This window comes from Lepisosteus platostomus, chromosome 1, assembly GCF_059453375.1.
Source record: "Lepisosteus platostomus isolate fLepPlt1 chromosome 1, fLepPlt1.hap1, whole genome shotgun sequence".
Classification (NCBI taxonomy): domain Eukaryota; kingdom Metazoa; phylum Chordata; class Actinopteri; order Semionotiformes; family Lepisosteidae; genus Lepisosteus; species Lepisosteus platostomus.
The window spans coordinates 39,283,659-39,309,219 of NC_142611.1; the positions used below are offsets into that span (position 1 = coordinate 39,283,659).

Genomic DNA, 25,561 nt, shown 5'->3' on the forward strand with positions numbered 1-25,561 from the left:
GCAGATGCAGCCATTTAAATGCACGGTAAAACCCTGTACTGCACGGAATTATCTGCAGTTTAGCGCGGTATACCGCAGTATGTGATTAGCTGGCCAAAATAACTGACAGGCGGCACCCGTGGTGCACTGGTTGTTAGTGAAATTATTTCTTCATTTAAAATCTCTTTACTGTGCATGTTTAAATCTGCTTAATACTAAACATTAATATGGAATTTTACAACTAAAGGGAAATTTTAGTAGCTGAACATAAAAAGAAGAGGAGCATAACGTGTCTGAAGGTCATAAACGATATTAATTTAGGAATATAAACATATTATGTAAACTGTATACAGTATATATGGTTTGAGTAGTTGTGTTTGTTCGATACTTTTTGGCTTTCTACTTGAAATGCCAACATACACTTCACAAAACTGTAATCTAGTCATGGACACAAAGGAAGACGTGTAGATAAGGTCACTAGTTATCAGGTAACCCTTCAGGATGTGCAACACTGCCTCAAAACCTGAAAAAGTATAAATATGACAGTATTGCAGAGTTTTAAAAAATGTGATAATATTGCCGTTGAGCTGCTTATACCTACAGTGCCATGCAAAAGTATTTCACCCCTTGCAAAGTTTCCACATTTTATGGCGTTCTGAGCTTGTAATCATATCAAACAGGACTGATAAAGATAAAACAAGCTAATAGTATATAAATTGGACTTTTAAAGAAAATTAGATCATTCTATTGGCTATGGCCAATCGGTTCAGATACAAAAGAATAGTTTGATTGTTCACAGGAAAAAGTATAATAATCTCTGTCTGTGTATAATCAAATTGGTTAAACTTGAATTCACAGTAAATAAACCTGTCTCATTAAGTTTCCATCATAAGACAGATTTTGAATTTCAAGAAACGCACATAATGAAATGACAAATCAACCATGAAGACAAAAAAGACCTTTTGAAACAAGGTTAAAGAAGCATTAAATTGAATATGATCCCAGGCAAGCTTAGATTAGGGTTGACACTGTATTTTGATAATATCCTGGTCCCTGGTCCCTATACAAAGGTGGCTTCTGATGATGACTGACATGAAAGATGCCTTTACTGAACAGGACTCATCTTCAATCTCTTTTGAGATGTACAGCAGATATGTGGCAAAACAAAAATTAACATTTTGGTGTAAATGCAAAGGCATTATGTCTGACACAAGCCCAACACAGCACATTATCCAGTCAGTCCATCCCACCTGTCTAGCATAGTGTTGGCATCATCATGTACACAGGAATGTTTCTTATAAGCAGGGACTGTAAAGATTGTCAGGATGGAGGGAAAATGGAGAGTGCAAAGCGCAGATGAATTCATAGGAAAACATACAAGAGATACCCAGTATTCTAAACCGGGGTAATTTCAGCATGGCAATGGCCAGATTTATAAGGCTAAAGCCACACTAAGGCTGTCTGTCAAGAAGAGAGTGAATGTCCTTGACTGGCCCAGTCAAGTCCTTACTTGAATTCAATGGAAAATTAATGGTGAGGCATGATGACTGCAGTTCTTCTCCTATCTGCAACAAACTTGTCAGAACTTTGAAAAGGATCCTATACATGACTTGTAATTATTCAAACTGTGATATTGTTGGTAGAGGCTGAATGCTTTTGCAAGGCACTATATATATGTTTGACATTTTACCTGTTACCTGATAACCAATGACACTGTAATATTTCAGTACTGTAATTTTATTTTTACACAAAATCATTTTATAGCACAGTTAAAATTATATATAGACTTTTCCATAATTATTTCCAAAACTATATATTTATATGTATAACTATATATATGTAGATTCAGTATTTGACTTGTGTGGACTTAGACTCAACTTAAATGTTACTGTATGTCTTTTTGTATATGTTTTGCTCTTAGATTCCAATTGTCCACGAAAGATCTGGGTCAAGAAAATTATGCATATACATTTCATTTATACTGGAAAGGGAATTCCATGACATCTTGGAAAAAGCAAATGCACTGTGTAAAAGGGATCCTATTATATTAAAAACTTAAAATAAAATACTCTACCTAATTCCTGTGGTAAAATAAGACATTGCAAACACAGTCAACAACTTTCAAAAGATGTCAGGTCTATTAGCTGAAACTAAATTTCTAATGAAGTTGAAAAGATTAAGATTCAATCAGAAATAAAAAATGTATTTCAATTCACAATACTTTCATCTTCTGCTATACCAAACATAAAGGGCACTAAAATGATACACCACGAAAATGCAGAACCAATCGGGATGGCCTGGGTGCAAAATGGCAAACAAGTATACAAGTAGAAGTATTTGAATCCTTGTTTTTACCCAATACTGGGGACCTCCTCTTCTACAACCAGGTCAGACAAGATAAAATGATGCTTTGCTATCAGAAACCTATTCATCACAGCCTCTCTGACCTAGGAAGAAAAACAATATGAATTACCACTGACACCTACAGAAAACTGGCACATGCAAATTCCTTTGTCAACCAGGGGAAAACTAGTGTCATTTTTGAATGATTAAACATAACACAAAATAAGTTAAAAACCAAACTGTGTGCATTTTTCCCCTCACAGTTCTTTTATCTTTTAGGATTATTATAGTGGCACACAGATTTAAAATACAGATGATAAGTGCAGACATATTAATAAGTTAGATATTTTACATGAATTGTGTAACAGAAACAAGTGTTTTGTAACCCAGAAATAACAGTACAAATCACAGTCTTAAAAACTTAAGAGGATGCACTTCTCTCACCTTTTGCAGATATTTGGCAACCAGTGCTCTGTGAGCATCCAAATGATCCTTCATATCAATGACCTCTCCCTCACGCAGTCTTTTTTCATATTCCTGAATGGAAAGCAAAAAGTTTTCTATCACAGAAATTCTACACAAATGGTACTAAGAATCTTCACTTAGGACACTGACATTTCTATTTTTGTCGCTTAAAGACTTCTATTTTTTCAGCCTCTTTATAAGAAAATATTTTCAACTGCAATTTTAATTTTTAACACTTTACTCTTAGGTTGAAACATGTAGTTAAAATGTTAGAGCTATATTTAAAAAAAGAAGTGCCCACTATTATTATATTCTGGGACTTATCGACATGTCCAACGGGACTAACAATACATTATTGAACTGAAGCTTTTGGCATTTTAACAAATAATATCTCACAATATTAATATATTAGAAATATAGAAAATAAAGACAAAAATAGCTGAAACAAATCTAACCTGGAACACCTTATCCGTGATCTCCCTGTCCAATGCAGGTACTTTCTTATAGTTACGAAACTCTGTCACTTCCTGGTTCCTCAGCATCAAAAGCCTGAACCTCTTGGATCTCTGAAACTCCTCTTCAGAGATGAAGTTAAAATCCTCCTGCAGCTGCTCCAGTCGGAAGAAGTCTGGCACGTGGACCTCCCCACTGCTGGCAATCTAATCCCACACAATCACACAATTTTACCACTGTGACAATAGTAGGGATGCAACAACAGTAGTGAGATTACAATACAACTATGATACTGAAAGAAAGAATAACATTCTTACTGATTAATCTGTATGGTTTGATAAGTCACGTCAAGGAGCTGCTTAATGAAAATACCTATAGAAACGTAACTACAGAAATTGAAGAGCTAGAATAATTACATTTTAAATTAGTGTTTAGAACTACCTTGCAAAATTTCTTAAAATGTTCTGTTGTCTGTGAGTTTTAAAACAATATTTTTTGTTTGTAAATTTCACTTGCTCAACATTTCCAGAAAGCTGAAACAAAATAATTTGCAGGAATAATATTTACGCGTGACCAACACTATTTTTCTTAATAAAATATCTTCCAAAACCACTTCTACATTACAACAAATCAAATACACTTTTTCTAACAGATTATTTATATATTTTTTTAATCTCTACAAAAGTTTATACTTTTTTTCCATGTAATACTTGACTCTGAGAGTTTATGAAGGTCTGGCAGCAGACAGATAGCATGCCTTTAACTTCATTTCACTAACACTGCAGGTACATGGGTAGATAACAGGATAAATCTTAATCTCTTACAGTTAGAAGCTGCATAAGTGCAGCATTACTGGGGTCATTTGGATCCAGACGGGACTCAGCTGCCCATTTTGCCAGCTTCTTCATGTCACTTAATCCAGAGGCTCCAATACATGCAATAGCATCAAGATGCTTCAGTGCACTTCAAAGAGAAAAAACACCATTTGAACCCAATGCATTTTGTCATAAACATTGTATTTTGTAATGCATTCATGTTAAAGGAAAAAGGATACTTTAAAGGATAAAGTACACTTCATTCTACAAATGTCTTTTTTCTCACAGTGCAGTTCAATTTTGGGGCAAGATAAAGAATCAGTTTATGAAGATTACTGAATTCAATCAATCTGCTAAAACAGCTTAATTAAGTACAACATCTGTCAAACAATTTTCAAATAGTACTTAATATTTGGTACAGTATGTACACGTAGTTCTGTAATGTTTTAAGTTTTTCAAACATTTTCAGTTTTAAACCAGTAAAATAGCTTTTACACCTGTCTGGTCCCACCATCACTTCAATTAAACTTACCATTATTGTCTATATTAAGGCTACACAAATACGTGCTTTCTAGTCTTCTAATGTAAATAACGGTAATTGACTGAAAAAAATATACGGCGGTAAGTGAAGTGCACTGGTGAATTATTCACAAATTCACTTCAGGGGTTCAGAAGACTTTCAGTTTTCAATATAGTCCTCTGGCACATTCATAAGTTTGCAATGAGCTGTACAACGATAATGATGGCCCCCTAATAAAATTCAATTGACTAATCCCTAAGACCCTTTTTGTCATCATTAAGGTTCTTACCTTCTTTGGACCAAAAGTTAAATTGGCACAGTGCAAATTCCAGACTGTAAGGTCAGTGGGCGAACCACACTCCAGAATGCACTGCACACTAACCCTAGCTCTGGTCATGATGCAGAATAACAATGGCTGTGAGAACCTCTCAACACTGTAATAGACCTAACTTCAATATAGTTCTCCATAGTGCGTAGCATGCTGTATCTGTTACTGTTTAAAGGGTCATATGGAAGCAGCTGACAAGAACTACTTGTTACTGTACTTAAATATCTCACAATGTATTACACATTGTGTGAAGTACATGCACTGTTAGAAACAACAACATTCCCTTTATTTATTGACTGATTCTCATATATATCATACTTTGTCAGCTAGCACATAGATACCTGTGTACTCCCCCAGACTGCTGGGCTACAGGGGGGACCAGAGGAACACTGTTCTCTCCCACAGCCCAAGAAACACTGCAGGACAATTTACCAGAGGTCAACAAGATCAGCTTGTTACTGCCATCAGCCTCAAATGAAAAGGGCACATCTGGAATACAAGAGAATTATGGATATTCTTAAAATTAGGAGAAACATACCTATTTTTTGTTCTTGATAAACATATGGTGTATAATGTAGTACCATTGAATATATTTATGCATTATTATACTGTGACATATTAAAAGCATAATCCAGAACTATGATTATTTCAAATCCAGACATCAAGGATATATAGAGATGTAATATTCAATAAACCCTTATTCTACAGGAATTACACTTTTGTGGTATTATAACTCCTTTAGTCAATATTTATTCACAAATATGTCTTGTAACTTTGTAAAAACATTTGGTAATACAAAGCGTTTTATTTTGTCATGACAATGTACAATTTTTTTATTTATTCAGATAAATCTGCTTCCCTTTGATAATAAGAATTCCAGTTTTCTGTGGTTTAATCTGAGAGAATGATTAAAACTTACCACTGCCTACCCCCTCATGGTCAAACATAACACGCTGGTTACTGCTGAACTCCAGTTCTTCAGAGGGGGCACTCCCTGTGAGGACTGTTGTCTCTGGGACAGGAACAAACACTTCTGCTAGCAAGGTATGGGAGGATCCCACTGTCTCAAAAATCTGAAAAAGGTCAAAACAGTTCATTCTATTTAAAATAGAAAGTTTTACCAAAAATCCCTTTGACTAAACACCTATAGATATTAATACTGTATGTTTTCAAACAATGCAAGCAATACCTGTACGAAATGATTAATATAGTGATTTACATTTGTTATAGCCAACCTTAAGTATTGAATTTTAGAACCACTGCACAGCGATCAAATTGTAGTGTCCATCCTTTGCTGTCTGTTGCTGCCATATTCATCTGTCTTTGTTCTAGTGTCTTTTCTGTCTCTCCATGCTGTCTCAGAAGTATCTGAACCATCTTTCTGTCTCTCCACACTGTCTTAGGAAACACTGCTATTCTTCCTCAATGCTGGGGCGCAGACTCTGAGATCTCGTTTTAGACTGCTCTTTCTGCATCTTTGTTTGAGTTTATAAACTCTCTTTATATCTGTATACGTTTCTCTTCAATGTTTCTGGAATTACAAAATAACCTGTGTTTAAAACAAATCAAGAGAAAATATATAATATTTGAGCTTTTCGAAATCTCCTCTACAGAGTTTAAACAAAAGGCACACAATAAATAATACAGGAAAGAAAAACTGAATGTAACCATACATTATACCCATATGTGAATCTCAAAAAGATTGTTGTGTTGGCTGTCAACAAGCAAACAAGCAAAAAAGGACATTTTATTTATGCCACTGTGAAAATGGCTTTTCAAATGACATGCTAGTCATTTCTATGTTTTTATGTACTGTATACATATAAAAATGGATTAAGAAAAGCTTTAAAGAAAATCTCTTTGCATTTTAACAGTTTTATCCATGAGTACTTTTTTTATCCAAGACATTAGATAGACCCTTTAATTCACTGCTGGTAAATTTGTTCTAATGTGTATTAAAAGTAAATAAAACAATTAGACAGGCAAAGATCAACAACTACAAATAAAGTTTTCATTTAGTTTTTTGGATGAAACAAGTTAAAAATAGTTCCAGTAGGTAGCTGCATCAGAATGCATAGGCTGAAAGGAACAGGTAAAGGCTTATTCCATGCTGAAAAGAAAAGAAAAGAGACAACATTTTGGCTGTGGAGCCTTCTTCAAGTGTGGAGGCTCCACAACTAAAACATTGTGTCTCTTTTCTTCTCCTTTCAGCACGGGATACACCTTTATCTGTTCCTTTGCAAGTTAAAAATATATCCATAACATTTTATGTAGCCCCATTCAAATAAAACAAGGACATGCATTTAAATTCGAGAATAGGAGGTACTTATTTAGAGACATGTGGGAGAATGGAACAAGCTACATAGACACGTTGTTGAAAATAATATCCTTATTTAGGCCTCCTTTCATTTGTAACCCTTCTTACTTCTTAATGTTATGTATATGTTAAGTCACTGATAAATGCTATGTGTAATAGTTGAAATTAAAGAACACCGAACTTAATCAGATTGTATGCTTCAGTGTAGATGGTGCCTAAAATTAACCTAAGTGAATTTTGATGTGCTTTTTAATATTTATATGTTAATTACACCATGCTTTAGTTTCAAATAAGATAATTATTTTTTATGTGTTTATTACTATAATACTACTATAATAACACAAAATTAAAACATTAAATTTGAGTTCAAATAAACAAGTTTCAATCAAAGCTCTTAAACTAATACTATCCCCTCCATAGTCTGATTCAGTTGTTTACTTTTTTCGCTATTCCATGCCTGTGAAGTTTGGAACTTTAATAATATCAAAGCTGTTACCTACCTGCAGCTTGACACTTTCTGGCCAATTGACTATTTTCAAATTAAAGATCTGCCCAAAGTGAACTCTGAAATCTGAGTTTAATGCACGGCTTGCAGTCCTAGAAACTTCCTTATTGTTGTAAAGAACTTTTGCAAATACAGAACGTTTAAGGACATCTTCCCTTCTTGATACTTCTCCCCTAGAAAGTAAAAAAAGGTTTCCATGTGAACACAACCAGTTTCAAAATACACAGACGTTATAGATGAAGTACTAGCCTGCAATATCCAAAGAAAACATGCAACTGACAAGAGGTTCATAAAAAGCTTTGACAAAGAACACCAGTTATACACAAAATTCAGATCAAGCTAAAACATAACCTCATCCAGATGTAATGCACCACCACTATCCATGTTCTGCCAATTCATTGTCAGCTGTTTAGTACAGTTCCCAGATAACCTCTTGAATTCATTAACCACAACTGGTACTTGTGAAATTAATAAAGTGAAACAATTTTCAGGCCTCCATGTTTATTAACCCACAAGACTACAAAAGCTTTTGACTGTCTCTCTGCTGGGCAGTAGTCTGAAATACGAGTGGTCACCTTGGGCACTGCTCATTGGGTGTGACACTGCCAGTATTGCTCAGCTCAGGGAGGAGGACAGACTCCCCTGGTTTCCTGCGGATGTTGGCTGCTTTCTCCCGGACCTGCTGCTCCAGTGCCTCTTCATCAAGTGGCTCAGGAAGTGTTGGTTTTAGTGGCTCTTCCCCCATCTCTATGTCACTCTGCCCAGGACCCTCATCTTCCCCTTCATCTTGTAGCTGCTGTTTTTTCTTCTTTTTCTTTCTCGCCTTTTGAACAAGCAGAATAAAGCATGAAGATAAATGTGGTTCTCTCAGTCCCATATTGTGCATTTTTGATCCTCAATCTGTTTGACATGCATTCAGCTTTAGACTGTAGTTGAACACAAGCTAATGTTAGCATTTTCTTGAAAACAAAATGATTAATGATAATCAATGAACTCATACATTTTTAAAAAGCAATGAGATTTTTTATGTAATCACATTGAGACCTTCAAAAGCAATTATCATGAAATCAGATTAGAGACAACAGCGCATTTTTATAACTCATAATATCTATACAAATGTCCAAAATAAAAATGCTTTACCATAAAGTTGCTAATTAAGAGTCATTATCTGGCGCCTATCCTAAAAGCACAGAGTACAAGGCACGGCAACAAGAAGGAGTGGTCACTAGTCCATTGCAGGACACAAAGAAGAAAGCACAATTCAGAGACACCAATTAACTTGGCCAGTGCATCTTTGGAAGAGGAGAGGAAACTACAGTATCCAAAAACAGGATTCTTCCAGGAAAAACAGGAAGAACATGCACCCTCCACCCAGAATGTGCTACAATAACAAATAATGTCCACAATATGAGGCTTAATTCCCAGATTAAGACAATATAATACCAAATGAGTTAATTTAGAAAATTAAAGTCATTCAAAAAAAATTAAAAGCATTTTCTCTTTATAATTATAACCTACTTGCTTCTTTTTCCAGGCTTTCCACTCCTCATATTTTGTTTTATATTCAGAGAGCTTCTTCAGATATTCCTCCTCAAACTCATCCTTGAGCTCACAGATCTCTGCCTGAATTTCAGATTCATAACATTGCTCATCTGCCACCCGGACCACTTCCTCCCTCAAATACAAATCGTTTAAGTGCATTTAAGGGCTTTGCAGTCAAACCAATATCAATGGCACAGTTTTTAGTCCTCTTACATTTTAGAAAGGTCTGAGATACCACAACCACCATCACCACCACAGACAGACAAAATACTATGAATGTTTTAAAAGAGTCATGATATAAAGTAGCCATTCATTCAAGCATTTAAAGTCACATTATAAGTCAGCACACTATTTTGAAAATTATATAGATCTAATGTGCAAGAGTTTGAAATATCACCAATTAAACATTGTATTGCTGATAATAACACATTTTCCATCAACAAATTTGAGAATGCTACACTACAATGTAAGCACCAAAAAAGAAGCATATGCAATACTTGAACACTACAGAGTCACTTTCAATTGGAACCTGGTGATGTCAGAAGGACCCAAATCCATATTGGACAGAGATCTGTGGTGTGAATAGAAACACAGTATTGATATTGATACTTTTTATAACATACCTTCTGAGGTAGAGCTTGAGTGGTGTATTAGTGAATTTCTGAAACTCTCTCAGGGATTTTATTTCCTTCCAGACCTTCACAATGTTTTTCAATAAGGATCGGTCCTTTTCTTGCTCCATGTCACGCAATTTGCGAGTGTGCCTGTAAAACAAAATTAATCTAAATAAAATGATATATGAGGAAAAATACCTTATTTGGCCCTTTTCTTAAAAACGAATACTTTCATTACATCATATATTAATAACTGATGATAAATTAATGAAAAAATGTAAGAACTATTTTCATTCAAAACCTTCAAGAATGGAAGCTTTAAGAGATATGACATAATGTTGACAGTTTGTATATAGTCAAACAACACTAAAAACTAATGGTTTTCAAGGACTTGAAAATATCACTTTATACTTAAAATACAGCTAAAATGCCAAGGTCTAAAAGATTCACCTGATCTCGCTTTTATACTCTAGTATCCTGTGCTGTGTAACAGGATCAAGGTCTTGTCCCCTGTGTTGTTCTGCGATATTGCGTACAGCATTCCTCAAAGCTCGTAGCTAAAGAATAAAAATGAATTACATGAATTCAACAAGTCATAACATTACTTATAATGGTTTGTGAAAACAACATCATAGAATGAAGGATTTTGGTATGCACACAAATGGGGATCGGGGGAAACACATTCCCATAGGCAAAAACTATTACAAGTACAATGATGACACTGCATTCCATGCCCTTCCAAGCAAGCAAGCCCTCATAGACATCAGTAGTCGTCATACAGAGCTCACGACTTGCCCCATGATGTGTACTGTGGCTGTCAACAGGAACATGTTCTCCACTGTCCCACTTACCTTTACAAATCTCCTTGCTCCACTGTACACATTTCAAAAGAGTTCTACTTGAACAGATTAGCTAATTTCATAAAGTGATTAACAGATATTTCGGCTTTCTGAAACGCCATAAATAACAAATTAATCTACTGAAATAATTCCATAACAGAAATATTAAATACCAAATGTTATACAAAAAGATAATCAAAATATTCTGCAACTCATTAGAATTTCAAAGGAATGATCTCCACATGTTGACCATCTGTGAGAAGACTGCATGCATCATAATCTTCACAATCACTGCTCTTTCATCATAATGGGCATGATTAACAATCTTGATTAAATACCATTGTATTATTAAAACACACAGCTTAAAGCTCTATAGCTAAATGAATCTGCGTGAACTATTCAAACCATTATTAAAACAAACAGAAAAGACCCCGAGAAGCAAGACCAATTTGCTGAGATAAGGGTTTAACATGTCTATGTAAGAAGAACACAGACCTTGTCAGTGAGAAGGCCAGTCAGATTCTTCTGCTGCCATGTCAAGTGCTGGTCATACATTTGGGCCAATCTGGCAGCCAGCACATGCTCTCGGCTGAAGAGGGGGTGGTGAGTGAAAATTAAGCCAGAGACGTCAATATCCAGCTGAAAGTCCCCTTGAGGATCTCCTGCCCCTGGGATGTATCGGCTCGTGTACTTGGACTTTGCTGGCTTTAAGGTAAACACACCAAAGTCTGGAATTACTACAACGACAATCAATCTTTCAGTTGAAGGAAATCTTTCACTCTACTTCGCACTTATTCTGCAGGAGAAAAAGGAGATATTTAAAAAGCCGAATTCCAATTTCTAGGTAATGATTGTGAGTAAACTGTATTTGATCAAATAGTATGTTAGAAAACACATAAAATACTTATAGTTTTTTTTTTTACTGTTAATAACAAGATTTCATCCAAATATAAAAATGGATTACAGCAAAATAAATGCCTGAGGACTGAAAAACAGATTTTAACAGACAAATTATGCCATTTAAATGCAAAACAATCATTCTTTGCTGGAAAAATTAAAAAATATATAATTAGGTTTAGCCTTCTTAAGTCTCTTTATTTTGACATTTCAGAATGTGATCAAAATTAAAGCAACAGCGTTGTCTAACTTTTTAAAAAAATGGCAGAAACGTTTGGCTATGTTTCTCCAAGATGCTCATCAAACTTTGTTTAAAATGAAACCTTTCAATCTTGAAAGTAAACAAAATAAATTTAAATTAACATCAGTCCCTTGTTTTATTTCTGCACATGTGTATGCAGCAAAATCAAGCTCTGTTGGTTACAAAAAGAATGTCTTATAAAAAAGAAATATACTGAAGATTAAAAGACTCTACTATGAAAATACATTTCACCAATAAAAAGAGTACGCAAGTTATAATTGATGTACCCATTTCAAACACAGAAGGAACAAATTCACACACAGCTGTAAACTAGAATTCAGTTTAAGTAAAATTCACAGAGTATGTCCGATTACCTAAAATATTATAACTGTTATAACTTCACACAGAAATATTATAACCTGTTATATCTAGATATAGCAGCAAGCCCAATATTAACCAAACTCTAATTGTTTCTTTGTAGAATTTAGTTCTTCCAGATTCACTGTCAGAACATAAAGAACCAATTTAGCTCTAGAGCAAAAAACAAAATTTCAGCCAGTTAATGTTTTTAATCTAGCCTACTACTTACCATCAAAATACATTTGGTTTTATGTCATGGTAATGTAATGGAATACATTTTGTGAATGTTTTTTCTCTTATGAAGATATTTAATTATAAGGCCAGGTTTCATGTATTTCTTATTTTAGGTCTACATACCGTACACTATATATGAACTGCAGTTCCATTTTTTGCAAACCATTTTTTTTGCATAGTATTTTTTTTAAATACTCAATCACTTTTTAATGATTTCAATGATTAAAGGCTATTGATTGGTCAAATGATCTACCGCAACCATAACATTCCCTTAAGTAGCCATGCTAGTAAACAATAAAAAGTTCTCAGAGAAATTCCAAGTCAACCTCCTCTGCTACTTCAAAATCAGAAAAGGCCACAGTGAAATCGCAGACAGTAAAGGTTGTTGCAACTGGAGGATCCCCATAGCAAATATATTAAAAAGCCATACCTTCCTGTACAGTGTTTCAAGAGCTGGATCTAGATCTTCTTCTAGAGAAAATACTGGAGGCCTTGTGGAGGATTCCTTGATGGGGTTTGGCAAAGCTATTATTCTCCCATCATCTCCAAACCACTTTTTACCCTGAAAGGATAGATAAAGCAGGGTAAAATTAAAACCTTGAATCTAAAAATAAATCACTGGATAAAAAAAAACTTTGTAAGTCTTATGACGGAACTTTCTCAACACGTTCACCGTTTCATACCCAACAAAGCCCGGATTTTGGATTTCTTTGTGCACTTTTGGTTTATTCTCAGTCCTAAAGCTCAGTACTGTTTTTTAACACTTATAACACAAAATATAATCGAGGGAGATTCAAAACGAGACCTAATAAAATTTAAGAAAATGAATTTATTTGAGTTCTGCCTAATAGTGTTATAAAAATACTAACACTAAAAAGCAGTTTCTATCCATATAGATTGGTGAGCTCAGGTATTAAGAAGGAAACAAAAACAAATTCTTATGATTCAGTGACTTGAGGAAATTTCATCCAAACAGTTACACCCTTAGTCATTACACAAGTTAAACAGTTCAGATTTCTTCATTAGTAGCATTCTGTGAGCATGGTAAAGTCACATTTTTGAGATGCCATATGATAAAAAATAAACACTGAAAACATGTTTCAGAAACATTGCACGAAGATTAATTTCAGACAGTAGCAAGAAGAAAATGCCAGATTGTTTTAGCAAAGGATAAGATAGATAAGTTCACTTTATTGGCCAAATACAATTTGTCTTTTCGCATACCCCAACTTGCTCTCCATGAGACACACAGACAGGGAGAGAACCTTGGGGTCAGAGCACAGGGTCAGACATTTATATGTCGCCCCTGGAGCAGTTGGGGTTAAGGGCCTTGCTCAGGGGCCCAATGGAGTAGGATTCCTCTGCCAACCGCAGGATACGAACCGGCAACCTTCCAGCCACAGGCGCAGATCCTTAGCCACAGAACCACCGCACTGCCCAATAACATTAGTAATTAAGCATGATGAAACAGTATGTGGCACAGCTCAGAGAAGCAGAGGTAAAGAAATGTATAAGAGTTAGCTCTGCACAGTCAGCTATGTGCAATTCTCGTCTCCATTTCTAATTTAATTATAGTTTTAATATATCACAATACATATGTCAAAATGTTGTCTTATGTGAATGTGAATCTTAGTGTTGTAATATTCCTTTAACCCTAGGCAGTAAGTGGCAAATGAAAAAACAAAACAAAGATACCTCCTCTTGCTGCAATATTCTGTTCTCCAGGATGTTCTCGTTGGTCACGGAAACCTGAGGTCTCTCTCCCACATACAGCCCTTCGTCCTCCAGATAGCGAGGCTTCATGTTCTCAGACATCTTGGTGGAGGCTGGCACTGATGAAGATATTCAAATGATCAATTACCAGTTGTCAGATAATTGAATCCCCACTCTTGGCCACCTTATTACTATATATTTGCCACTTCAGTAATATTAAAAAAAAATGTTTTTCGACAAATGGTCAAATTCAAATTCCAGAAACATCAAACAAATTTATGAATGATGACTTAGAATATGTTTACACGAATTTAACCCTGCACTAAATTGAAATGTTTTGAATATTTAAAATAAAAGATAGAATTACACACTCAATGAGATAAAAATAAACAATGTTATTGTACTTCGACCTAAATTAATATATATTTATATATTATATAAATATCTAAATACACATAGAATTCTTTATTTAAATTCCACAACTTCAACAGGTAAGCCAGACAACAAGCATAACTTTGACTTCACATAAAAGCTGTGTGCTTCCTCATTGTGTATCTTCTATGTATAGCCTGAAAAAAATTCTGCTGCATCTGTAGTTCTGCGTTACATAATTTTTGCAATGCTCTTTGCATACATTACAGTTTTATCTTTAAAGTACTGTATAGTGTGTTATAATACTTGTGCAATGTAATTTGGTGTTTTTACAGTACAGGAATACTACTTAATCATTATCATTATTGAATGTTCCATATAGAAGTGAGTTCCAACTTGCATAAGTAAGGCCACAGGACCAGATAATGTCTGTCCCAGAGTTTTGTGGGCTTGTGCTGATCAGCTGAGCAGAGTGCTCCAGCAACTGTTCAACCTGAGCCTGTGCTTGGAGAGAGTCCCTGTGCTCTGGAAGACATCATGCCTGGTCCCGGTTCCAAAGAAAGGGCGCCCCTCCGTCCTCAATGACTACAGACCAGTTGCGCTGACTTCTCACGTCATGAAGACACTGGAGAGGCTGGTCTTGTCCCACCTGAGATCCCTGGCCAGTTTATCACTGGACACCCTACAGTTCGCCTACCAGCCCAGTGTTGGTGCGGAAGATGCAATCATCTACATGCTGCAAAGGGCCTACTCACACTGGCAACACTGTGAGGATTACATTTTTTCTATTTCTCCATTGCCTTCAATACTATCCAGCCCTTACTGCTAGGGAGGAAGCAGGAGAAGATGCAAGCCGGTGCCTCCATGATCTCATGGATCACTATCTGACAGGCAGACTATCTGTGAGACTTCAGAACTGTGTGTCTGAACAGGTAGTGGGTAACACAGGGGCTCCTCAGGGGACAGTTCTTTCTCCGTTCCTCTTCACCCTCTGTAGCCAGCAGCCATATCACTCTGCAACTCACAACTGGCAACCCACTGCAACTAAGCAGATATGAGCCTGGTCAGTACCTGGATGGGAGACCTCCTGGGAAAATCTAAGGTTGCTGCTGGAAGAGGTGTTAGTGGGCCCAGCAGGGGGTGCTCACCCTGCAGTCCTTGTGGGTCCTAATGCCCCAGTATAGTGCCGTCCTTCAGATGAGACGTAAAACCAAGGTCCTGACTCTCTATGGTCATTAAAAATCCCAGGGCGTTTCTCGAAAAGAGTAGGGGTGTAACTCCGGTGTCCTGGCCAAATTTCCCATTGGCCTTTACCAATTATGGCCTCCTAATAATCCCCATTTATGAATTGGCCTCATTACTCTGCTCTCCTCCCCACTGATAGCTGATGTGTGGTGAGCGTACTGGTGCACTATGGCTGCTGTCGCATCATCCAGGTGGATGCTGCACATTGGTGGTGGTGGAGGGGAGTCCCCATTACCTGTAAAGCACTTTGAGTGGAGTGTCCAGAAAAGCGCTATATAAGTGTGAGCAATTATTACTTTGGACTTCAAATTCAATTCAAAGTCGTGCCACCTGCAGAAGTTCTCAGATGACTCTGCAATTGTGGGATGTATCAAGGGTGGGCAGGAGGAAGAGTATAGAGGACTGGTCAGCAGCTTTGTGGAGTGTTGTGGGGAGAACTACCTGCAATTGAATGTGGAAAAGACGAAGGAGCTGGTGATAGATTTCAGGAGGTAAAGGGTCCAACCTACTCATGTCTACATCCATGGGAGTGGTGAGGACTCATACAAGTACCTGGGAGTGCACATCAACGAGGCCATCTACAAGAAGGGACAGAGCCAACTTTACTTCTTGAGGAGGCTCAGGTCCTTTAATGCATGTAGTAGGATGCTACAGTACATATGTTCTATCAGTTGGTTGTGGCGAGCACCATTTTTTACGCGGTGGTATGCTTGGGCCCTGGGATTAGAGTAGGGAATGCTAACAGGCTGAACAAGCTCATCTGTCATTGGGTCTGACCTGGACCCCCCTGGAGGTAGTGGCTGGGAGGAGAATGGTGTCCAAACTAGAGGCCATCATGGACGACATCTCCCATCCCCTCTATGACATGCTTGTGAAAATGAAGAGCAAGTTCACCAATAGGCTGATCCAACCACGGTGTGACAGGGAGCACTACAGGAGGTCATTCTTGCCTTCTGCCATAAGACTGTACAACGCATCCACTTTGTGTCTGGGCAGGGGCAACACTGTTTTTGGACTAAACAGTAAACTCTTTGCTGCATTTATGTTTATATTTATATTGTGCAATACAACTTTTTGTGTTTGTTCTTTGTATATTCTGGACTGTGAGTAACTCTTCTTAGTGCACTTCTCAAAGACTGTACTGATTGTATTGTATGCATTGTTTTGTATGTATTGTATTATTGTAGCATTTCATTACACTGTGCTGTGTTGACTGTGTTAAGCTGGTGTTGCACTGCAATTTCCCTCACGGGATCAATAAAGTATCTATCTATAAAGTTTAGCAAACAAAGTTGTATAGAACTTAACCCTTACACGTAGGTTGGAGAGTGCCTGTAATCAATAATAATAAATCTAGGCAAAGATGATACACTTTGTCTGCTGTATGGCAGATGTTTACAGTAACATAGTGCACTCTCCTGAAAGTGACAGACTCTAGCTGGATTGAACTAGAAATTTTCTCAGATTGTTAAAGACGATTTTGTCATTTATAGTGGTTAGTAAAAGGCTGGATAGCAAACATTTTACTGTAAATTATTTAATCATAAGTAGATTCCAACAACCAATGAAGATCAACAAAATAGTGTCTGAAATACCTGAAAGAAGGCTTGGTGTGAAAAGCAGCTTACTCTCCTTCTGAAGGCGGCTGTTGTAGCTCTCATACTGTGCAGCCTTCACTTCCAGGAAATCTAGTGCTGTTTGATCAATTATGAATAGGTCTTCTTCCTGTTCTCTTACAAGGGGTGCATCTTCTTCCTGCAGAAAAGAAGGAGTGTTGGTGTAAGCAGTTAATAATAAAGGACTACTACTACCATGGTTAAATCATCTACTTTGTGACTGGCAGCTCACCATGATCTAATTACACACGCATGAAAGTTAAAGACAATTTTCTGTGTCAGGCCAAGGTTTGTACCTGTTTCGTGAGTCTGTTTCACTCAGCTGTTACACATACTGGTGACGTACCCCAAAGAAGCCCCTCTTAAAACTTGTTAAACTTTCTATTGCATCTATAAGGATATTGCTCACTTTAATTTCAATGTATTGCTCCTTCATCTTTTGTTATTGAATTTGTTAGTAATCAATGAGAACGTTTTTTTTACAGTAAGGTTTTACAATGAAAAGTCTGTTGGCTTACGGCACCTTCATCTGATGGCATTTTCATTAAACACCTGCTGCCCACACTCCTTCACTCTGTCACTTCTGTGTTCCAAGTAGCTTATTACCAATAAATCACTACTTAGCAGTTCATGCATAACTAATAAGACAGGAATGAAAGGACACTTGTGTCACAATCAAATGAGTTTATAACTGTAAACTGTATTATTGTACAGATATCCTGAATACTGATAAATTGATATTTCTAGTCTTCCACTGAATATATTTTGGAACACCTCATAGAAAAATTGACAACATTGCCTGGAAATTAAAATTCAGGTAAACACTATAAGGTATTCTGGCTTGGAATATCAGATTAAGCAGCAAGTAATATTTCTGTTTTATTATTTTTCAGTGAGGTCTGTTGTTAGAACTGGTACAGATCGAGCGGGTCTCAAATGTTTTTTCCCATTTTCACATGTCACTAGCTCATTACCCACTCTTTACTTCCCACCAGTGTCTGTATCCTTAGGCCCTGTGTGGCAAGAGCCCTAAACCACTTATGAAAACACATAAATGCAATACAATTCATTTTAACATCAACAAAACCAACTTTTAAGCAGCTGATTTATCATTTTTATCGTCAAAGTCTGCAGGAATGAATAGTTTGTATATACACACCTTTGATAAAATCTAATGAATCCTCTGAAAACTATATTATAGTATATAGCGTGGAAAACTTGACTTGTTTATATGCTCTTTGTAATGCTTTTCAGTTTTATAAAACAGAGAAAGTCAGCTCAAGCAGCTACACAATGCATCTTCATCACCTTCTCTTCAGCCTCCTCTTCCCCCTGCAGGTCCCTGCTCAGCCCAGTCTCGTCTTCCTCCTCCTCCTCCACCTGTTCTTCCCCACCTCTTTCATCCACGGCTTGTCTCCTCTTTTCACCCTTCTCTTGGGCTTCCTGGGGTTCAGGATCAAAGGTGACGGTGAAAAAGTCATAGGCTTCCTCTGCTGTAGGGAAACCAGTCTCCACCTGCGCAGGAGAGACAGGAAAATGAAGATGACATGATGGAAAGAGAATGCTGTTTATGCTTGGGCATTATTTTTGGTTAGTTCTGCAGACTTGAATTTAATTCCTGATAAAATTGGCAGACTACAGTAACCACCCGGTATAAAAGTGCAGTTTGCGGAAGTTTGCAAACATAAGCATGTGAAGCATACATAAGCATAGTGAACCCGGGGGGACACAAAATGAATGGAGCTTTTTGTCATGTGTAACTGTGGTTCAGGATGGAGGGAAATGGATTTTCTTGCATAACATAAAACCATATTAAAAAAAAACTCATAAGGCCACTTTTTTCATCTACAGTATGTTACTGTGCACATAAAAGTTACAGTATTTGTTGTGATACCAGATAGTAGATGCACTGTAAATGCAGTGTATTGTAGAATTTGGTATTTTCAAGCGACTTTATTTGACATTTTTGGATTATTCTCTCCTCCTCTTAAATTATTTTATATTGCAATGTTATAATTACTTATCACCTGACAGCACTAAAATTAAAAAAGCAACTTTCTACAATCAAGCCAAGGTACTTAATAAAAAAGTTTGAGAAAAAACATGTTGGCTTCCTTTTTTAGATGCATTCTGTAGTTGACATTAATAAGAATAATATATATATATAAATTAACAAATGCTTTGGGATCACTAACAGAAATGTAAGACTATTAGCAAAACCAAATGAACTGGGTTTTCATGTAGTTCTTATAGGAGGATTTTTCTACTCTGCAAAGAATGAAAAAACATCCTCTTAAAATACCTATACTATTATTAAACCTTAAACTGTCACTGGCAGGTTTTTTGCTTTTAAATCTTTATATTGGGTATGTCGTTTCAAAACCATTACAGTAACATACTATATCTGGGAAATAATATAAGAACATGAATAACACATACAGTATATACAGTACATACTCATTTCGGGAATTGCATCGAAAGGAACAGCTGAATTGTAAAGAGATGTTAAAACAAAACTAAAAGAAAAACAAACTGAAAGAATACTGTTACCTGAGACCTCTGCTTGACTCTTTTCACAACATCTCGAAACTTTACTTTTGAACCACCAGGAGATGCATCAGCTCCGTTTATCTTGAATTCTTGGTCATCTAACTGTATATTAGCAATTTCCAGATTTCAAATAAAAAAAACAAGAGCACAAACAAAGATGTTTACTGCATAATGAAATGCCTCTGCTTTCATTTATATAAAGCATGCCTGTGTAACAGTAGAATTCATCAGGCCCCAATTGTATTTTTATATTCCTAGGGAAAGAAACAGGACTGTAATAGCTTATTTGAATAAGAAAAAAACAGAAGTGTAGAACCTGTCAACTTTCAACTTAGCACAAAAAACATATCTACTGTACTTATTTTACTGAGGAAGATCATATATAGAAGGATCGTATATTCTGCATTTCATTTCATTTTCATTTGGAGAGAAAATTTAATAGGATTCCATATGGTTAAGGTTAGACCAGATTTGATCATTACTCATAACTTGTATCACAATAATTCACCTGTTTGTCAAATCTAGTGACTGTCTCTCTGTCTCTCAGGCTCCTCAGGCGACCTGTAGGCTCAAAAGTGTCTTCCTGCTGCAGAATGCTTTCTGCTTTGGACTAATGAAAAACATAACCAATACAGAATTTTATTTTTCTAAAAATAAAGATTAATATTTTTTCTTCCTTTCTGTTTTTGCACACAGCAATTTATTATGGAAAGAAAAACTGTTTTACATTGTAGCTGATGTAAGTTTCTTCTGTATAAATATTCCAGACAGATAATCACAATATCATAAATTCAGTGTCTGTAAACCACTAGTGTCTTTTCAGTGACTTCTGACACATTAAGCAAAGACAGTTAAAAATATATTTTTTACACTTCACATTATTTTTTCTTCTCAAAATGTTTCCTTTAGAGGGTGAGTAATCAGTAATGGTTTTATTACCCTGGCAGCTTTCAGTTTCTCTCTCATGCGTTCTCTCATTGAGAATTCTGCGTAGCTGGTACTTGGTGTAGACACAGGATGGGGAGACAGATCTTAGAAAAATGTAAATAAAAAACCTTGTAAGAATTCAGACTTGTAATGGCTCAATGTTATATTTTATAACTTTCAAAAATGTTTGAGGTACTACATCTTTTAAAAATGATACTGTATATATAACATTTTGTCTCATAAGAAACTTATTGGTTATTAGTAAGTGTTTTGCTGTACTTTACAAGGAGTTATAAGATTAAAATGTTTTAAATTAAGAGTTCATTTTATTTATAAAATGTTATACAGGTCTCTCATCTATTAAAAATTCTGCAAGAGAATTAAGACTTCTCAATGTTAACGCCATTTATACTCCATTCATAGTCTTCTGAAGTATAGAAAAATACTACCATGCCTTGCGTCTGTTGCTTGCTGTGATAGGCTCCCACTCCCCTGCAACCCTGTATTGGAAGAAGCAGTTAGAAAATGAAAGGAAAGATGGAAGGATGGAGAAACCAAAGTGCTGCACTGAAGACAATGTTATTCTGTTTGATGGGAAGCTGAAATAAATATGATGAAAACACTATACAAAACAACCCCCCCCCTCCAAATCTGATGTGAAAACCTTAAGTAAACACTTACTTCTCTGACCACGAACCACAACACTTGGGTCTCTCACTGGCTCCTCAGAGATGATGTCAGCTGTATCCTCCTGCAACTAAGAAAAAAGTCAGAAGACTTACTTTTTAGATTTACTATCACTAAATAGGGTGTGGGTTGAATATAATCTTCAAGGGAGTATGACAAAAAGCATTCAAAAATAGTGTTTCAAAATCCCTTTGTATTATAATGATTGTAAACATTAAATGTAATGCTCAAGTACACTCGAAGCTGTTTTAAGAAATTAGAGGTGCAAATGCTGAATTCAGAGTGACACCAGGAAATGAAAAATCCCGTTTAGAAAAAAAAGAGAGCTTCAAATTGCAAAAAAGTGTGAATAGATTTGTGCCATTTTAAAAAAATGTAATAAAAATTTCTTAAAGAAAGGAAAGTCAGTAAATACTTGAATATCTACAATAACTTACATGGAAACTAGAATAAAAGTATTTTCTTTACTGAACACATCTGTATCACACATTTGAAATTATATACAGTGTGTGATCTATTTAATGAAAAACACTTACTGGCTTTTTTCTCCTCTGTCTCTGCGCCTTCAAAGTTCTTTTTAAATTTTCCACTTGTGTTTCCTCATTGTCAACGATTTCCTGAGTTAGAATATAGGAAGAATCTTTAAAAAGAATGTTGATAAGTTTCAATCTTCCTGAAAATAAAGCCCAAACCACAGAGAATTTTGTCAAAAAGACAAATTATTTAAGGTTGGTATCATGCAGTGCACACATTAAATCCTGGGGAAATCATCAATCAACTTGTTATATTTATTTAAGACAGTTCATACGAATAGCTTTCAGATGTCCATCAGAAGTTTTGACAGACTTGTGGATTTCTTTACACTATTTTACAGTTTTCCCTAAAATCAAAACTGATGATTAATTGCCATGAACAATAGGTAATCCTGTACTTGCTCAGGTAAAACCATAGAGAACAAGCTCACACTTGCATTGAAGAAATAAGGGGATCATTCATATTAATGCTTTTTTTTTACTTTGGAATTACCTATTAGACTAAAAAAGCTACAGGAAAGTCAAATGAATTCAGTTAATACTAAGATACCGTAGTGCTGTTTAGCGTTGTTATTTTATCCGGAAGAGACAAGCAAAAAAAGTATAAGATAGTTTAAAGGACAGGTACAATCCATGTGCCTTATGAAATCTATAGAGACAGCATACCAAACTGAAAGGCTGAACAGACACCAACCTCTACAGTAGCCTGTTCAGTTTCCTTACTGATTTCCATTTCTGTGGTGACCAAAGCCTGGCAAGCAAAACAACACAGCATTTAATGGTGAAAAGGAGCTCTGAGGAGTAGGTTCCTCCCGCCTTGGGCTACAAACCTCATTTCCAGGGCCTGTTGAGTCTTGCACAGAGCTGCCTTGATAAGTTATCTGACCTGCTATCATTCTACTGAGCCAGTCCTGAACACATTTTCGTTTTACTTTTCACCAAAAAGACTGGATTAATATAAATTTACAGTAAGATTTATTTTCTTAATAAGATAAGAAGATACATCTAGCATTTGTAGAACAAATGCTAATTTTTGGAAATGATGGGTGGAGTTGAGGGGCTTATTCAATGCCCACAGCAGTAACAGGGAAAATATGATCTTTCACAGTAACTGCTAAGTGAAAAAAATTCATAAGTGCCATAATGAACATTATTGTTCCTTTATGTGATTCATAGGCTATGGGAAATTAACAGCAAAACTGTTTAATGTCAGAAAGCATCTGACTCCAGGAATAAATACAGAGACCTCTTGGGGAAGTTTGAAATCAGTGCATCAGTCAGTAAACATGCCTAGAATGAGCCATGTAAGTCCAGTTACCATTCTGCCTTTTTTTCAAATTGAACGGCTACCCCCCCTGTATATTTTCATATAATTATCAGTTACAGTACTTCAGTCAATCATCATTTTACCTGTTTATCAATGTCATCTTTAACTCTTGTCAAAGATTCTTGAAGTGCCTTCCGCTTCTTTCTAATTTTCTCACGTAGATCACTGAAAGAGAATTGGAATACCAATTCAGTGATATCAAAATAAAACACTAGCTGCAAACAATAATGATTCCTTACACTTATATAGTGCTTTTATATAATCGGGACACACCACTCAAAGCACTTTGAAGGTAATGGGGACTCCCCTCCACCACCGATGTGTAGCATCCACCTATGTAATATTGTACCCTAATACTGTAGGTAGTCTTTACAAGCTTTCGTATCTTATAACTGATTTTAACACCTTAAGGATGTGCTCTGCTGTAAAAGTAAACCCCCTTTAATATATAACTGTTTGATGCTTTTGGATATCTTTGTCCTTAACGTTAATGAGTTTGCATGTTCTCCTAATGATTGAGTGGATTTTCACGAGTTACACTGAATTTGAAGAAGTCCACAGGGTTAACTTATTCATTTAACATCCTGAAACGCAGAGACAAATCTATCAATACGGCCAGTGAAACTTGAACTAGATGACATGAAAAGAAACTAAAGGGAAATGGTTTTAAAACTTAGAATGGGGGAGGTACTTTTTACACAAAGGATTGTGGATGTCTGGAATACGCTAATACTCTTTCTTCTTTCAAGAATCAGCTGGATGACACATTTAGCTCAATTAGATACTAGAAACAAAGTCAGGTCTATGGACTAAATGGCTTCCATTCTCTTTCAAGCTTTTTTATGTTCTTATAATTATATGGCCCAGTTATTTAAAAAATGTTGACTGCCTCATCAACCAATAATTCCACCTACCTTGAAGAAGCCATGTCCTTATGCACAGCAGTTTGACATCACAAGAAAGGATGCCAATTAAAAGTCGACACTTCAAAATTCTCCTTTCTATTGTTGGGTCCCGTCTCAGATTTCTGTAAAAAAAACACTGAAGTCATTTAAGCAACTAATTAATGGTTACTCAAAATCTTTGTCCTGTAATAAAAGGTAGGATTTGTTTCTTATGCCCTAGAGCTATCCAAAAGAAAAATACAACCTCGGGCAAACCTGTTGCATCATAATTACTATCTAATTGGTAGGTGTACTACTTACAGTATATAGAAGTGCTATAAACAGACAACAGCACACCAATGCGCTGTTGTAGTTAAAAAATAATTTACTTTAGCCGCAGATACAGTACGTACACAATTACACATTGAACAGACTACAGTATAAGCAAAGTTATTTATACAAATAAAAAAAGTAAACTAATATACTGTGCCTTGCATTGTTTAAATGCAATTTATCTATGCACATCTCATAAAACAAGCATGATACCGTTTGTGAAACAGTGAGTGTAACATTTCAAATAAAAGCAATGCAAAGTCACATCTGGCATATCTTTCATTGTTCGATATTCAGACATATACCAGTATATTTTCTTTCGCTGTATACACCTTATCAACTGCCGCAGGCTGTAACACTAGTTCAGTTTTGCTGCTTAGTAACGACGGAAACTACTTTCCAACTAAACTTGATACCTTGATGTAAAAACAACCCCAGTGCTCCTCTGCACCCACCTCATTCAGCAACTTGCTTGTCAATCAGGGCAGAGGGCGGGCTTGAACGGTCATTAACTATGGTGGCTCGGAAGGGTCTATATTCATTAAACCGATTAGATTTCAAAAGGAGTCCAAAACAAGATTTAAACGTATCTCACAGCAACCTTTCTTTTTCATTTTTGTTACGTGTTTTAGGACTATTTCTCCATTCACCCCATTTCTATCCGATCTTTCAATTTAGGGTCGAGTTTTTTTGTGGAGGAGGGGGGTTTAACCGAAATATCCTCGGTGACACTCGCAGGTCTGGAATTAAACCCAGGAATCCAGCACTGCGTCACTATGCCACCCATAACATTTCCTTATTTTAAAATATAACATTCAAAAGAGAAGATGATCGATCCACTTTCCTTTTTTGAATTTATCCAAATTAAGTGACTGATCAAGCTATTTTATTATTTTTAACCCATTGAAATATGTTCTTTATG

At 36.0% G+C, this 25,561-nt stretch overlaps 1 protein-coding gene across 4 annotated transcripts in view; it reads right to left on the reverse strand.

The window, feature by feature from the left end:
• cc2d2a (coiled-coil and C2 domain containing 2A) overlaps positions 1-25,071 on the reverse strand; it is a 44,386-nt gene extending 19,315 nt beyond the window's left edge. For 2 of the 4 annotated variants that reach the window (XM_088628306.1, XM_088628289.1), the window contains exons 1-26: positions 24,945-25,071; positions 24,337-24,449; positions 23,506-23,587; positions 22,790-22,846; positions 22,099-22,179; positions 21,557-21,632; positions 21,325-21,375; positions 20,888-20,979; positions 20,457-20,558; positions 19,949-20,050; positions 18,707-18,913; positions 17,378-17,537; positions 14,148-14,284; positions 12,883-13,014; positions 11,216-11,425; positions 10,332-10,438; positions 9,891-10,031; positions 9,244-9,400; positions 8,301-8,548; positions 7,721-7,898; positions 5,823-5,976; positions 5,245-5,392; positions 4,065-4,203; positions 3,243-3,446; positions 2,767-2,859; positions 2,335-2,426 (exon numbers count right to left, since the gene is read on the reverse strand). In XM_088628306.1, coding sequence (XP_088484432.1) covers positions 2,335-2,426; positions 2,767-2,859; positions 3,243-3,446; positions 4,065-4,203; positions 5,245-5,392; positions 5,823-5,976; positions 7,721-7,898; positions 8,301-8,548; positions 9,244-9,400; positions 9,891-10,031; positions 10,332-10,438; positions 11,216-11,425; positions 12,883-13,014; positions 14,148-14,284; positions 17,378-17,537; positions 18,707-18,913; positions 19,949-20,050; positions 20,457-20,558; positions 20,888-20,979; positions 21,325-21,375; positions 21,557-21,632; positions 22,099-22,179; positions 22,790-22,846; positions 23,506-23,587; positions 24,337-24,350 — 3,164 coding nt within the window. In that variant the 5' untranslated portion in view covers positions 24,351-24,449; positions 24,945-25,071. The remainder of the gene's footprint in view (positions 1-2,334; positions 2,427-2,766; positions 2,860-3,242; positions 3,447-4,064; positions 4,204-5,244; positions 5,393-5,822; positions 5,977-7,720; positions 7,899-8,300; positions 8,549-9,243; positions 9,401-9,890; positions 10,032-10,331; positions 10,439-11,215; positions 11,426-12,882; positions 13,015-14,147; positions 14,285-17,377; positions 17,538-18,706; positions 18,914-19,948; positions 20,051-20,456; positions 20,559-20,887; positions 20,980-21,324; positions 21,376-21,556; positions 21,633-22,098; positions 22,180-22,789; positions 22,847-23,505; positions 23,588-24,336; positions 24,450-24,944) is intronic. The other 2 variants (XM_088628297.1, XM_088628313.1) reach the window with 2 other exon arrangements.
• Between the last annotated feature and the right edge of the window lie 490 nt (positions 25,072-25,561).